The sequence below is a fragment of the Convolutriloba macropyga genome, chromosome 4 (genome assembly GCF_964194025.1).
Source record: "Convolutriloba macropyga chromosome 4, txConMacr16.3, whole genome shotgun sequence".
Lineage (NCBI taxonomy): Eukaryota > Metazoa > Xenacoelomorpha > Acoela > Convolutidae > Convolutriloba > Convolutriloba macropyga.
In genome coordinates, this window is record NC_134471.1 from 38,242,817 (window position 1) to 38,258,010 (window position 15,194).

General features: G+C 35.3%; 1 protein-coding gene across 2 annotated transcripts in view; it reads left to right on the forward strand.

Annotated features, from left to right (window-relative positions):
• The window catches only part of LOC142337654 (uncharacterized), a 101,271-nt gene that overhangs the window by 20,157 nt on the left and 65,920 nt on the right, over positions 1–15,194 (forward strand). For both annotated transcript variants that reach the window (XM_075387051.1, XM_075387052.1), the window contains exons 4-5: positions 9,989–10,207; positions 10,412–10,549. In XM_075387051.1, coding sequence (XP_075243166.1) covers positions 9,989–10,207; positions 10,412–10,549 — 357 coding nt within the window. The remainder of the gene's footprint in view (positions 1–9,988; positions 10,208–10,411; positions 10,550–15,194) is intronic.

The following is a 15,194-nucleotide window of genomic DNA, read 5'->3' on the forward strand; positions in this document are numbered from 1 at the left end:
TGTATGTGTTTGGCATTGTTGGCCTTCGTAGCAAAGTCAACAACGTTTTTGGACTTCATGGAGTTTGTTGCGTTAGTAAGACTGAGTTATGCGCTTGATGCTGTTTTTCGATTATTTTTGTTTCAAATGTTTTGTTAGTCGGTTTTGTTTTGGATTGTGTATCAAGAATGGGCTTGCTATTTGTTCCGTCTTGAAAAATGAGACTTCGCCACGCTAAGGACTTGAAAGCAGATTAGACTTAAGTTGCCTCTTAAGACGTCTTTATTCACACATGATGGACAAAAGAAGGACAAAGAAATTTGCCTGAATTTTTTCGGGACTGCTTTACTTGGGAAAACCTTTTTTTATTTTTGAAAAATTTATTATTCGAGCTTATTGTTCTGGGAGAGCGAAGATTCGGTGGGGCCAGCAGTCTCTGTTTTCCCTCAATCAGCTAGCCATATTTATGTTTTTTTCGTTCACTTCGTCAACTGGTTTTTAATTTTCAATTCAAGTTTGATGGCTTAATTTCGAGTTTTTGTCCAAGAATCCGTTACTGTTTGGTTGGTTTTTTAGCCGAGCAATGTGTTACAGATTTTCCAAACTACGCTCAATAAGCAATTTTTTGCTTATTTTGATTTTCCCTACTGCAATAGTAAAAATTGACGCTATTTTTTTTAGTTTTTAAAATATAATCTGTTTCAGTTCTTTCTTCGTACTTCCGCCAGTAGCTTCTGATTTTGAAGGGGTGTGAAATGAGAAGTTGCCATTAAAATTTTAGGTTTTCTTCAGTTTTCCTCATTTTTTATTTGCGCCAATTGATCTGGAAGAGCTCAGAGGGAAAATTTGACTGTTTTGTAGTTTTTCTGCTTTTTTTCTAATCTGAGTACCAAGTCTACTCGAGACAATAATAGTGAAGTTTTCTTGCAGTCCCTTTTTGGCCCGCCTGAGTCAGGCTTTTCTGTTAGCATTTGTGTAGATTTTGGTTCTTCACTATATTTTTGAAGAATTAATTAAATCAGAGTTTTCTAAATAACATGGGAGCAATTTTGCAGTTTTCGTCAGTTTTTGTGTCTTAACTTGTATGTGTTTGGCATTGTCGGCCTTCGTAGCAAAGTCAACAACCTTTTTTTGGCTTCATGGAGTTTGTTGCGTTAGTAAGACTGAGTTATGCGCTTGATGCTGTTTTTCGATTATTTTTGTTTCAAATGTTTTGTTAGTCGGTTTTGTTTTGGATTGTGTATCAAGAATGGGCTTGCTATTTGTTCCGTCTTGAAAAATGAGACTTCGCCACGCTAAGGACTTGAAAGCAGATTAGACTTAAGTTGCCTCTTAAGACGTCTTTATTCACACATGATGGACAAAAGAAGGACAAAGAAATTTGCCTGAATTTTTTCGGGACTGCTTTACTTGGGAAAACCTTTTTTTATTTTTGAAAAATTTATTATTCGAGCTTATTGTTCTGGGAGAGCGAAGATTCGGTGGGGCCAGCAGTCTCTGTTTTCCCTCAATCAGCTAGCCATATTTATGTTTTTTTCGTTCACTTCGTCAACTGGTTTTTACTTTTCAATTCAAGTTTGATGGCTTAATGTCGAGTTTTTGTCCAAGAATCCGTAACTGTTTGGTTGGTTTTTTAGCAGAACAATGTGTTACAGATTTTCCAAACTACGCTCAATAAGCAATTTTTTGCTTATTTTGATTTTCCCTACTGCAATAGTAAAAATTGACGCTATTTTTTTTTTAGTTTTTAAAATATAATCTGTTTCAGTTCTTTCATCGTACTTCCGCCAGTAGCTTCTGATTTTGAAGGGGTTTGAAATCAGAAGTTGCCATTAAAATTTTAGGTTTTCTTCAGTTTTCCTCATTTTTTATTTGCGCCAATTGATCTGGAAGAGCTCAGAGGGAAGATTTGACTGTTTTGTAGTTTTTCTGCTTTTTTTCTAATCTGAGTACCAAGTCTACTCGAGACAATAATAGTGAAGTTTTCTTGCAGTCCCTTTTTGGCCCGCCTGAGTCAGGCTTTTCTGTTAGCCTTTGTGTAGATTTTGGTTCTTCACTATATTTTTGAAGAATTAATTAAATCAGAGTTTTCTAAATAACATGGGAGCAATTTTGCAGTTTTCGTCAGTTTTTGTGTCTTAACTTGTATGTGTTTGGCATTGTCGGCCTTCGTAGCAAAGTCAACAACCTTTTTTTGGCTTCATGGAGTTTGTTGCGTTAGTGAGAGTGAGTTATGCGCTTGATGCTGTTTTTCGATTATTTTTGTTTCAAATGTTTTGTTAGTCGGTTTTGTTTTGGATTGTGTATCAAGAATGGGCTTGCTATTTGTTCCGTATTGAAAAATGAGACTTCGCCACGCTAAGGACTTAAAAACACCTTAGACTTAAGTTGCCTCTTAAGACGTCTTGATTCACACATTATGGACAAAAGAAGGACAAAGAAATTTGCCTTAATTTTTTCGGGTCTGCTTTACTTGGGAAAACCTTTTTTTATTTTTGAAAAATTTGTTATTCGAGCTTATTGTTCTGGGAGAGCGAAGATTCGGTGGGGCCAGCAGTCTCTGTTTTCCCTCAATCAGCTAGCCATATTTATGTTTTTTTCGTTCACTTCGTCAACTGGTTTTTACTTTTCAATTCAAGTTTGATGGCTTAATGTCGAGTTTTTGTCCAAGAATCCGTAACTGTTTGGTTGGTTTTTTAGCCGAACAATGTGTTACAGATTTTCCAAACTACGCTCAATAAGCAATTTTTTGCTTATTTTGATTTTCCCTACTGCAATAGTAAAAATTGACGCTATTTTTTTTTAGTTTTTAAAATATAATCTGTTTCAGTTCTTTCATCGTACTTCCGCCAGTAGCTTCTGATTTTGAAGGGGTGTGAAATCAGAAGTTGCCATTAAAATTTTAGGTTTTCTTCAGTTTTCCTCATTTTTTATTTGCGCCAATTGATCTGGAAGAGCTCAGAGGGAAGATTTGACTGTTTTGTAGTTTTTCTGCTTTTTTTTTTCTAATCTGAGTACCAAGTCTACTCGAGACAATAATAGTGACGTTTTCTTGCAGTCCCTTTTTGGCCCGCCTGAATCAGGCTTTTCTGTTAGCATTTGTGTAGATTTTGGTTCTCCACTATATTTTTGAAGAATTAATTAAATCAAAGAGTTTTCTAAATAACGTGGGAGCAATTTTGCAGTTTTCGTCAGTTTTTGTGTCTTAACTTGTATGTGTTTGGCATTGTTGGCCTTCGTAGCAAAGTCAACAACGTTTTTTGGACTTCATGGAGTTTGTTGCGTTAGTAAGACTGAGTTATGCGCTTGATGCTGTTTTTCGATTATTTTTGTTTCAAATGTTTTGTTAGTCGGTTTTGTTTTGGATTTTGTATCAAGAATGGGCTTGCTATTTGTTCCGTCTTGAAAAATGAGACTTCGCCACGCTAAGGACTTGAAAGCAGATTAGACTTAAGTTGCCTCTTAAGACGTCTTTATTCACACATGATGGACAAAAGGAGGACAAAGAAATTTGCCTGAATTTTTTCGGGACTGCTTTACTTGGGAAAAACTTTTTTTATTTTTGAAAAATTTATTATTCGAGCTTATTGTTCTGGGAGAGCGAAGATTCGGTGGGGCCAGCAGTCTCTGTTTTCCCTCAATCAGCTAGCCATATTTATGTTTTTTTCGTTCACTTCGTCAACTGGTTTTTACTTTTCAATTCAAGTTTGATGGCTTAATGTCGAGTTTTTGTCCAAGAATCCGTAACTGTTTGGTTGGTTTTTTAGCAGAACAATGTGTTACAGATTTTCCAAACTACGCTCAATAAGCAATTTTTTGCTTATTTTGATTTTCCCTACTGCAATAGTAAAAATTGACGCTATTTTTTTTTAGTTTTTAAAATATAATCTGTTTCAGTTCTTTCATCGTACTTCCGCCAGTAGCTTCTGATTTTGAAGGGGTGTGAAATCAGAAGTTGCCATTAAAATTTTAGGTTTTCTTCAGTTTTCCTCATTTTTTATTTGCGCCAATTGATCTGGAAGAGCTCAGAGGGAAGATTTGACTGTTTTGTAGTTTTTCTGCTTTTTTTTTCTAATCTGAGTACCAAGTCTACTCGAGACAATAATAGTGACGTTTTCTTGCAGTCCCTTTTTGGCCCGCCTGAATCAGGCTTTTCTGTTAGCATTTGTGTAGATTTTGGTTCTCCACTATATTTTTGAAGAATTAATTAAATCAAAGAGTTTTCTAAATAACGTGGGAGCAATTTTGCAGTTTTCGTCAGTTTTTGTGTCTTAACTTGTATGTGTTTGGCATTGTTGGCCTTCGTAGCAAAGTCAACAACGTTTTTTGGACTTCATGGAGTTTGTTGCGTTAGTAAGACTTAGTTATGCGCTTGATGCTTTTTTTCGATTATTTTTGTTTCAAATGTTTTGTTAGTCGGTTTTGTTTTGGATTGTGTATCAAGAATGGGCTTGCTATTTGTTCCGTCTTGAAAAATGAGACTTCGCCACGCTAAGGACCTGAAAGCAGATTAGACTTAAGTTGCCTCTTAAGACGTCTTTATTCACACATGATGGACAAAAGAAGGACAAAGAAATTTGCCTGAATTTTTTCGGGACTGCTTTACTTGGGAAAACCTTTTTTTATTTTTGAAAAATTTATTATTCGAGCTTATTGTTCTGGGAGAGCGAAGATTCGGTGGGGCCAGCAGTCTCTGTTTTCCCTCAATCAGCTAGCCATATTTATGTTTTTTTCGTTCACTTCGTCAACTGGTTTTTACTTTTCAATTCAAGTTTGATGGCTTAATGTCGAGTTTTTGTCCAAGAATCCGTAACTGTTTGGTTGGTTTTTTAGCAGAACAATGTGTTACAGATTTTCCAAACTACGCTCAATAAGCAATTTTTTGCTTATTTTGATTTTCCCTACTGCAATAGTAAAAATTGACGCTATTTTTTTTTAGTTTTTAAAATATAATCTGTTTCAGTTCTTTCATCGTACTTCCGCCAGTAGCTTCTGATTTTGAAGGGGTGTGAAATCAGAAGTTGCCATTAAAATTTTAGGTTTTCTTCAGTTTTCCTCATTTTTTATTTGCGCCAATTGATCTGGAAGAGCTCAGAGGGAAGATTTGACTGTTTTGTAGTTTTTCTGCTTTTTTTTTCTAATCTGAGTACCAAGTCTACTCGAGACAATAATAGTGAAGTTTTCTTGCAGTCCTTTTTGGCCCGCCTCAATCAGGCTTTTCTGTTAGCATTTGTGTAGATTTTGGTTCTTCACTATATTTTTGAAGAATTAATTAAATCAAAGAGTTTTCTAAATAACGTGGGATCAATTTTGCAGTTTTCGTCAGTTTTTGTGTCTTAACTTGTATGTGTTTGGCATTGTCGGCCTTCGTAGCAAAGTCAACAACGTTTTTTGGACTTCATGGAGTTTGTTGCGTTAGTAAGACTGAGTTATGCGCTTGATGCTGTTTTTCGATTATTTTTGTTTCAAATGTTTTGTTAGTCGGTTTTGTTTTGGATTGTGTATCAAGAATGGGCTTGCTATTTGTTCCGTCTTGAAAAATGAGACTTCGCCACGCTAAGGACTTAAAAGCAGATTAGACTTAAGTTGCCTCTTAAGACGTCTTAATTCACACATGATGGACAAAAGAAGGACAAAGAAATTTGCCTGAATTTTTTCTGGACTGCTTTACTTGGGAAAACCTTTTTTTATTTTTGAAAAATTTATTATTCGAGCTTATTGTTCTGGGAGAGCGAAGATTCGGTGGGGCCAGCAGTCTCTGTTTTCCCTCAATCAGCTAGCCATATTTATGTTTTTTTCGTTCACTTCGTCAACTGGTTTTTACTTTTCAATTCAAGTTTGATGGCTTAATGTCGAGTTTTTGTCCAAGAATCCGTAACTGTTTGGTTGGTTTTTTAGCAGAACAATGTGTTACAGATTTTCCAAACTACGCTCAATAAGCAATTTTTTGCTTATTTTGATTTTCCCTACTGCAATAGTAAAAATTGACGCTATTTTTTTTTAGTTTTTAAAATATAATCTGTTTCAGTTCTTTCATCGTACTTCCGCCAGTAGCTTCTGATTTTGAAGGGGTGTGAAATCAGAAGTTGCCATTAAAATTTTAGGTTTTCTTCTGTTTTCCTCATTTTTTATTTGCGCCAATTGATCTGGAAGAGCTCAGAGGGAAGATTTGACTGTTTTGTAGTTTTTCTGCTTTTTTTTCTAATCTGAGTACCAAGTCTACTCGAGACAATAATAGTGAAGTTTTCTTGCAGTCCTTTTTGGCCCGCCTGAATCAGGCTTTTCTGTTAGCATTTGTGTAGATTTTGGTTCTTCACTATATTTTTGAAGAATTAATTAAATCAAAGAGTTTTCTAAATAACGTGGGAGCAATTTTGCAGTTTTCGTCAGTTTTTGTGTCTTAACTTGTATGTGTTTGGCATTGTCGGCCTTCGTAGCAAAGTCAACAACGCTTTTTGGACTTCATGGAGTTTGTTGCGTTAGTAAGACTGAGTTATGCGCTTGATGCTGTTTTTCGATTATTTTTGTTTCAAATGTTTTGTTAGTCGGTTTTGTTTTGGATTGTGTATCAAGAATGGGCTTGCTATTTGTTCCGTCTTGAAAAATGAGACTTCGCCACGCTAAGGACTTAAAAGCAGATTAGACTTAAGTTGCCTCTTAAGACGTCTTAATTCACACATGATGGACAAAAGAAGGACAAAGAAATTTGCCTGAATTTTTTCGGGACTGCTTTACTTGGGAAAACCTTTTTATTTTTGAAAAATTTATTATTCGAGCTTATTCGTTCTGGGAGAGCGAAGATTCGGTGGCGTCAGCAGTCTCTGTTTTCCCTCAATCAGCTAGCCATATTTATGTTTCTTTCGTTCACTTCGTCAACTGGTTTTTAATTTTCAATTCAAGTTTGATGGCTTAATTTCGAGTTTTTGTCCAAGAATCCGTAACTGTTTGGTTGGTTTTTTAGCCGAACATTGTGTTACAGATTTTCCAAACTACGCTCAATAAGCAATTTTTTGCTTATTTTGATTTTCCCGACTGCAATAGTAAAAATTGACGCTATTTTTTTTTAATTTTTAAAATATAATCTGTTTCAGTTCTTTCTTCGTACTTCCGCCAGTAGCTTCTGATTTTGAAGGGTTGTGAAATCAGAAGTTGCCATTAAAATTTTAGGTTTTCTTCAGTTTTCCTCATTTTTTATTTGCGCCAATTGATCTGGAAGAGCTCAGAGGGAAGATTTGACTGTTTTGTAGTTTTTCTGCTTTTTTTTCTAATCTGAGTACCAAGTCTACTCGAGACAATAGTAGTGAAGTTTTCTTGCAGTCCCTTTTTGGCCCGCCTGAGTCAGGCTTTTCTGTTAGCATTTGTGTAGATTTTGGTTCTTCACTATATTTTTGAAGAATTAATTAAATCAAAGAGTTTTCTAAATAACGTGGGAGCAATTTTGCAGTTTTCGTCAGTTTTTGTGTCTTAACTTGTATGTGTTTGGCATTGTCGGCCTTCGTAGCAAAGTCATCAACGTTTTTTTTTGACTTCTTGGAGTTTGTTGCGTTAGTAAGAGAGAGTTATGCGCTTGATGCTGTTTTTCGATTATTTTTGTTTCAAATGTTTTGTTATCTCTCAAAATAGTTGAATAATAAAAATGGTTGCTTTCGTGTCAATTTAAAGTCTTATCATTTTACTTCGGTGTTCTGTTTTTGTTGTGTTTCGCTGCGCTTTGTTCTAGTTTAAATTTTTGATTGCCCGGAAACAAAGCTGGTAAACTATATTGGTCATGTGATTTTTTTGCAATTTTTTGCTTGACATATTGCTGGTCCTGCCTTTTGACTTTTCGTCCGCAAAATCACGATAAATAGGCATCGCCCGGCTGCCTACACTTTTAATTATGCGATTAGCCAAGTCTGTTTTGAAGACATAAATTAATGGAGTGATGGGCGGTTCTTAGTGTTTGACCACACCTCACTTCGCCGCTCTCTCCACATCAGCTACCCACTTTCAATACCAGTTTCACTTCAGTACATGCTCTAGTCTAACCCTGCCCACTCATCGCTCCACTCATTTTCATACGCGTTTAACCCCCGCCCGCAATTCTACTGACGTTAGTCGGTTTTGTTTTGGATTGTGTATCAAGAATGGGCTTGCTATTTGTTCCGTCTTGAAAAATGAGACTTCGCCACGCTAAGGACTTAAAAACAGCTTAGACTTAAGTTGCCTCTTAAGACGTCGTAATTCACACATGATGGACAAAAGAAGGACAAAAAAATTTTTGAAAAATTTATTATTCGAGCTTATTGTTCTGGGAGAGCGAAGATTTGACTGTTTTGTGGCTTTCGTTCCGTTGTTTAATCTGATTTACAAATTTACTCAATGTTGGTTTACGAACTTACGCAAGTGGAATGAATTTTTTTAATTATGTCGGAAAAATTATTTTCTCAAAGATTAAGGAATAACAAAATAATTTTTACAGAATTAGGAAATTTACTGGAGAGATCTGATTAATAGGTCAATTTGGTGGTCTGTATTGTTATATACCCATTATAATTCGGAAAAATTAAGATGGGAATCTAACTGCACCAAAGATTTATCGTGATTCCTAAGTCTGACCAAATATGTTTCTACTTCTCAAAAGTAGTTTAGATTGTTTCCCCGCGCTTAATACTTCAAAACAGATTTTTAGGCATAATACTCAGCAGCTAAGTGTATGTTATTTGCTTCCCTGCTTCCGTTTGGTTGAGTTGTGATTGTTTTCTTCATTCACGCAATCATTTTGAAATTAAGGTTAATTTACTTGGTCTCAGTTTGATATTTCATCTTTTTGGGATTGCCGTTCTGTATAGTAAACGTCAACAATTTTGGACTATTTGGAGTGACAAATTGTTGCGTAAGTACAAGTGATAGATGCACTTTTAGCTGATTTTTGATATTTTTGTTTGAACTGTTTTGTTATCTCTAAAACCATTGATTGCCAATGAAATTTTCAACTTAAATGGTCTTTTTCTTTCTCTAGTTATTTTTAATTAGATTGTGACTTAGGACTTGGCCTGTTTTTGGTCCATCTCAAATTTTTGTTTTCTTTGTTCCAGAGTCTCAAATTGTTGTCTCGACGAATAATACTTTAAAACAGCTTTTTTTCTTAGACTTGTCTAATTCAGGAGCTAAATGCATCTGTTGTCATTGGCTTTTCTTCCTCTGTTTGGATGATTGTTTTCTTCATTCACGCGATAATTTTAAATTTACGGTTAGTTTACAATAAAACCCATTTGAGTATATAGTTCCTCCCCCCCACTAAATTGGGTCGGAACAATAACTGAAGGTCAAAGGAGTTCACCTGAATTTTTTAATGGGCTACTCTAATTGGAAGTGTTTTTAAAAATTTTAAGCGGGAAGTAAGGATAGACATTTTATGAATTTATTGCGTTGTCTTTTATTTAAAAAACTTAGCGGCCGCATTCTGTGGCTAAAACTTTGTGGCTATTAATGTTATTTTTGACTGGTTATATTATTTGTTCAATCCAAGTTTGTTCGATACATGAGTCAAATGATCATATTTTAAATTAATTTGCTGTTTATTATTCCACAACGAGCTTTTTTTTCTCGGTAGAGTTCTGCGAAGCCTTGCAAGATTAGTTTTGGCGATGTCTAATGTGGTATCAATATTCATCAAGCTTTGGTATCCTTTTTGCAGATAGAAAGCTAGACATCAAAAGATGTTTGTTCGATATTTGTCTTATCTTCAATTGATGGTGCTACTTTACTGACCAAAATCTCAAATCTTCAGCTCAGGTATTTTTTGGAGCTTGAAATTCCAAGTCAGACATTGCATCTATATCTACCTTTTTTTCTAGTTTTTGGGTTGTCCAGGTGCCAGTTGTTTAGTTATCATATAGGGTAAATTGTGTATGACCTGGGATATTTTTATATAGAAACTGGTTCTGTAAAAACTTTTAGGAAGAAAGAAAGCATTTGACTAACAAAAGTCATAGATCCGAAATATTAATTGAGCGAATTGTTGAAGGCTGGACCCCCTTACACGAGGCTTGCTTCAAAAACCACCCAGAGGTGGCCATTCACCTCTTGACGCACGGTGCAGATGTTCACGCTCAGGGAGGAGATGACGGAGATACTCCACTGCATGACAGCTGTGCTAACAGATACTATGACGTCACTCTGCTCCTGCTTAAGCACGGAGCGGACCCCCGCAGAGTCAATAGACCGAAACAGAACCCCAATCACGGTATGATATGCTTTGGCAACTTCGGTAACAACAAGTATCACGTTGCTGCAATTTTGGTCCTCACTAGATTTTAAAATGGGGCATGCATTCAGAAAGTTATACAGGCCTCGCAATTATCTCTATCAATCAGTACGCATCAGCGCAAAATTATATTTGCTAAACACTGTTTGCTGCTTTGTCATTACAAACATGATGTTAATTCAGGCGAATCCGCTTTATCGTTGGCCAAAGAGGACAAAGACCTGAGTGGACTCTTAAACATGGATGCCGGAAACTGGAGGAAATTGGCATTCAGGGATCCCGCATTGTCTCATCTTTGCGACTCCGGCACCACACATTCAAGTAAGTTGATTAATATCTCTTATGTGAACTTAGGGCCTCCTATGTGATCTCTTATGGCCTCAGGTAGAAAATTAATACAGCGACTTGGCGATCAATTTCCTTCAGACAGTGTATTATAACATATAGAACATTTCGGCAGTTTGGTATTTTGGCATTCAGGAAGATGTCATCTTGTAATTGACTATGAAATTTTACATTCAGCTGAACATTTAGCTCTAAAAGGTAAAAGGTAAAACATTGGGCAACTAATGTTTGGGTATCTAAGAATATTGAAATGGATTTTTAAGAGCCAGTTAGGCTTCGCTTGATTTCTGATCAAATTTTGTAGTAGTCTATATACTCTTGAAAGATCACAGCAGTTTTTCTGTTCTCACAAGGCACGTAAATGCTTGCTACACTGAGTAGTGAGTCGTTGTTCCTCTTCTTAATTAATAGCCGCACAGCGATAGCTGGGGCTATTATTGGCCTTCTCTTGAATTTTACAATTCAAAGAATTTGTTACAATTCAAAGAATTTGAATTGTATTGGGGCGCTGTCTTTTTTTCTAAGATCTGTTCACACATTTTCATGATTTTTGAAGTCAAATTGGAGTAGTGATTTTGGTCACGCCGAAACAGGAAATGGAGCGAAAAAGCGAGTGGCTTTGCGGCGTGAAATTTTTTCGCTCTAATTTTTAAGTAGAGTGAGAAAATGGTGTTTGAAGAAAAATTCGGTTTCTCGGTAGTGGTTTTTTGTTCACATGCGGCAATTTCACTCTGATGTTTACTGTTTTTTCGATTTTTTGGTTCGGATTTTTTTCTAACTGTTTTTCCCAATCCGTTCACAGCTCATTCTAGGCCTAGTTTTTTGTTTGAATTAAATTTTCATTTCTCGCTAGGGGTTTTTTTGTTCACATGCGGCATTTTGATTTTGATTTTCTGTTTTTTTTTCTTATTTTTTTGTTCTGATTTTTTAAAAATGGTTTTCTGAATTAACCCATAGTCCATTCTAGGTCTAGTTTTTCTGTTTAGTCAATGAAAATTCTTTGAGTTGTACGTCAGGACTTGTCCTGCTATGTTTTTTTATTTCGTCGTCATGATTTTTGTTAAGACCATATGACGTCACAGCCACTTTTTGTTCATTCGTTCATGCAATTTCAACTGAATTGCATGTGTAACGTCATTTTTGGTTCTTAGTGGAGCGAGTTTTTTTGTTCATGCGCGTGATTAAATTTTTGGTCACACCTGACTTACCTCACTCTGAAATGACTTCCTCAGTTTGAAATTGACTTTTATTTACTTTAATTCAAAGAGATAAGGTTAAATGGGTGTGTGTCACTCTAAATGAAGGTTATTTGAGATCAGCTAATAGAGGCAGCAATAACTTATGAAGATTTTTAATGAAAATATAACAGATCAGCCTTCAATGAAAAGACGAATTTTTTTGGTCTGTCTTTTTTACTGTTTTTCTTAGACTGCCGATCTACGAATCTATTGCGGCTATTTTCTGGCAATCTGCCAGCTATGTTTAATAATTTGCTCAATATCAGTGAAAGGACTTTCAGAAATAATTATTGCCATCTATTAACTTTAACTTCATGTACAACTTTTAATTGGGTATCAGTGTGTTCTCAAAAGTATGCTCTAAATGTTAGGAGGTCACTTTTTTAAAACTGCGAAGCTGTAAGCTGAGCGGAGCTATGTTGTGTTGCTCTTGGTTTTTTACAATTCAAAGAATTTTAGTTGTCTTGGGGCGCTGTTTTGCTATGACTCGAAGTTCAAGTCGGGAATTTAACGCCAATTTGTTGAAGGTTTTTCAACTGTTTTGCTGATTTTTGGTCTATTGTGTGCCCGTTCTAGCGTTTTATTGAATTTATTGGTAAATGAATTAAAGCGTTTTGCCTCTATGCACTGTTTGATACAAAGGATACAACTTTATTTTCATTTTCTCGTTTCTTCTTTTTGGAAAAGTTTGACTACTATTTTATGATAAATTTACTAGCTTTTATTGCAAGATAAAACGTTTTTCGTTTGTATGGAATTTTTTTATACGGAATTTTAATCGAATTTTCTTAATTTTTCATGTTGTCTTTTGTTGTTTGTCTTAAGATTGTTGTTTTCTCTGCATTGATGCGTTCTGCGAAGAGATATCCATTATGCGAAAATCCAGTTATTTCGGGGAATACGACTTACGGCTATGTTTTTTTAGAGATCCGTTCACATATTTCCATATTTCCATGATTATTGTCCTTCTCTTGAATTTTACAATACAAAGAATTTGTTACAATTCAAAGAATTTGAATTGTATTGGGGCGCTGTCTTTTTTTTCTAAGATCTGTTCACACATTTTCATGATTTTTGAAGTCAAATTGGAGTAGTGATTTTGGTCACGCCGAAACAGGAAATGGAGCGAAAAAGCGAGTGGTTTTGCGGCGTGAAATTTCTTCGCTCTAATTTTTAAGTAGAGTGAGAAAATGGTGTTTGAAGAAAAATTCGGTTTCTCGGTAGTGGTTTTTTGTTCACATGCGGCAATTTCACTCTGATGTTTACTGTTTTTTCGATTTTTTGGTTCGGATTTTTTTCTAGCTGTTTTTCCCAATCCGTTCACAGCTCATTCTAGGCCTAGTTTTTTGTTTGAATTAAATTTTCATTTCTCGCTAGGGGTTTTTTTGTTCACATGCGGCATTTTGATTTTGTTTTTTTTTCTTATTTTTTTGTTCTGATTTTTTAAAAATGGTTTTCTGAATTAACCCATAGTCCATTCTAGGTCTAGTTTTTCTGTTTAGTCAATGAAAATTCTTTGAGTTGTACGTCAGGACTTGTCCTGCTATGTTTTTTTATTTCGTCGTCATGATTTTTGTTAAGACCATATGACGTCACAGCCACTTTTTGTTCATTCGTTCATGCAATTTCAACTGAATTGCATGTGTAACGTCATTTTTGGCTCTTAGTGGAGCGAGTTTTTTTGTTCATGCGCGTGATTAAATTTTTGGTCACACCTGACTTACCTCACTCTGAAATGACTTCCTCACTTTGAAATTGACTTTTATTTACTTTAATTCAAAGAGATAAGGTTAAATGGGTGTGTGTCACTCTAAGTGAAGGTTATTTGAGATCAGCTAATAGAGGCAGCAATAACTTATGAAGATTTTTATTGAAAATATAACAGATCAGCCTTCAATGAAAAGACGAATTTTTTTGGTCTGTCTTTTTTACTGTTTTTCTTGGACTGCCGATCTACGAATCTATTGCGGCTATTTTCTGGCAATCTGCCAGCTATGTTTAATAATTTGCTCATATATCAGTGAAAGGACTTTCAGAAATAATTGTTGCCATCTATTAACTCTAACTTCATGTACAACTTTTAATTGGGTATCAGTGTGTTCTCAAAAGTATGCTCTAAATGTTAGGAGGTCACTTTTTTAAAACTGCGAAGCTGTAAGCTGAGCGGAGCTATGTTGTGGTGCTCTTGGTTTTTTACAATTCAAAGAATTTTAGTTGTCTTGCGGCGCTGTTTTGCTATGACTCGAAGTTCAAGTCGGGAATTTAACGCCAATTTGTTGAAGGTTTTTCAACTGTTTTGCTGATTTTTGGTCTATTGTGTGCCCGTTCTAGCGTTTTATTGAATTTATTGGTAAATGAATTAAAGCGTTTTGCCTCTATGCACTGTTTGATACAAAGGATACAACTTTATTTTCATTTTCTCGTTTCTTCTTTTTTGAAAAAGTTTGACTACTATTTTATGATAAATTTACTAGCTTTTATTGCAAGATAAAACGTTTTTCGTTTGTATGGAATTTTTTTATACGGAATTTTAATCGAATTTTCTTAATTTTTCATGTTGTCTTTTGTTGTTTGTCTTAAGATTGTTGTTTTCTCTGCATTGATGCGTTCTGCGAAGAGATATCCATTATGCGAAAATCCAGTTATTTCGGGGAATACGACTTACGGCTATGTTTTTTTAGAGATCCGTTCACATATTTCCATGATTTTTGAAGTCAAATTGAAGTGATGACTTTGATCACGTCAAAACAGGAAGTGCAGCGAAAAAGGAAGTATTTTTGCGGTGTGAAGTTTTATCGCTCTCTTTTTAAAGTCGAATGCGAAAAAGCTTTGAATAAAAATTCGCTTTCTCGCAAGTATTTTGTTCACATGCGGCATTTTTGACATTCATTTTTTAAAACCATTTTTCGATTTTTTTATCTGACTATATTATAAATGGTTTTCCCAGTCCACTCATAGTCCGTTCTGGGGCAAGTTTTTTTGTTTAGTTAGTGAAAAGTCTTACAATTGCGTCAGAACTTGTCCTCTATGTTTTTTGTTTCATCGTCGAACGATCTTTTTTCGTCTTTACATTTGTTCAGACAGCAAAGCTGAAAAGGTCAAATTTTCTGAGTGACTTTGAGTGATTTTCCTCACTAACGGCGTTTTTGTGGGTGACGTTATTTCTCACTCTCTCTAGCAAACGTCTGCGTGATAAGATGTTGATCATACTTGACTTACCCACTCAATAAAGATTACTTAGGCGCTCTTAAACCTGTTTATTTTGTATTAGTTTAAAGTCAAAAGAACTCTTATGTAATAGAGGTCCCAGATAAAAAGGTATCTGTCGAATGAATTTTAGCAACCTTTTCTAATTTATTGCAGAGATTTTTGAGCGGCGTCGA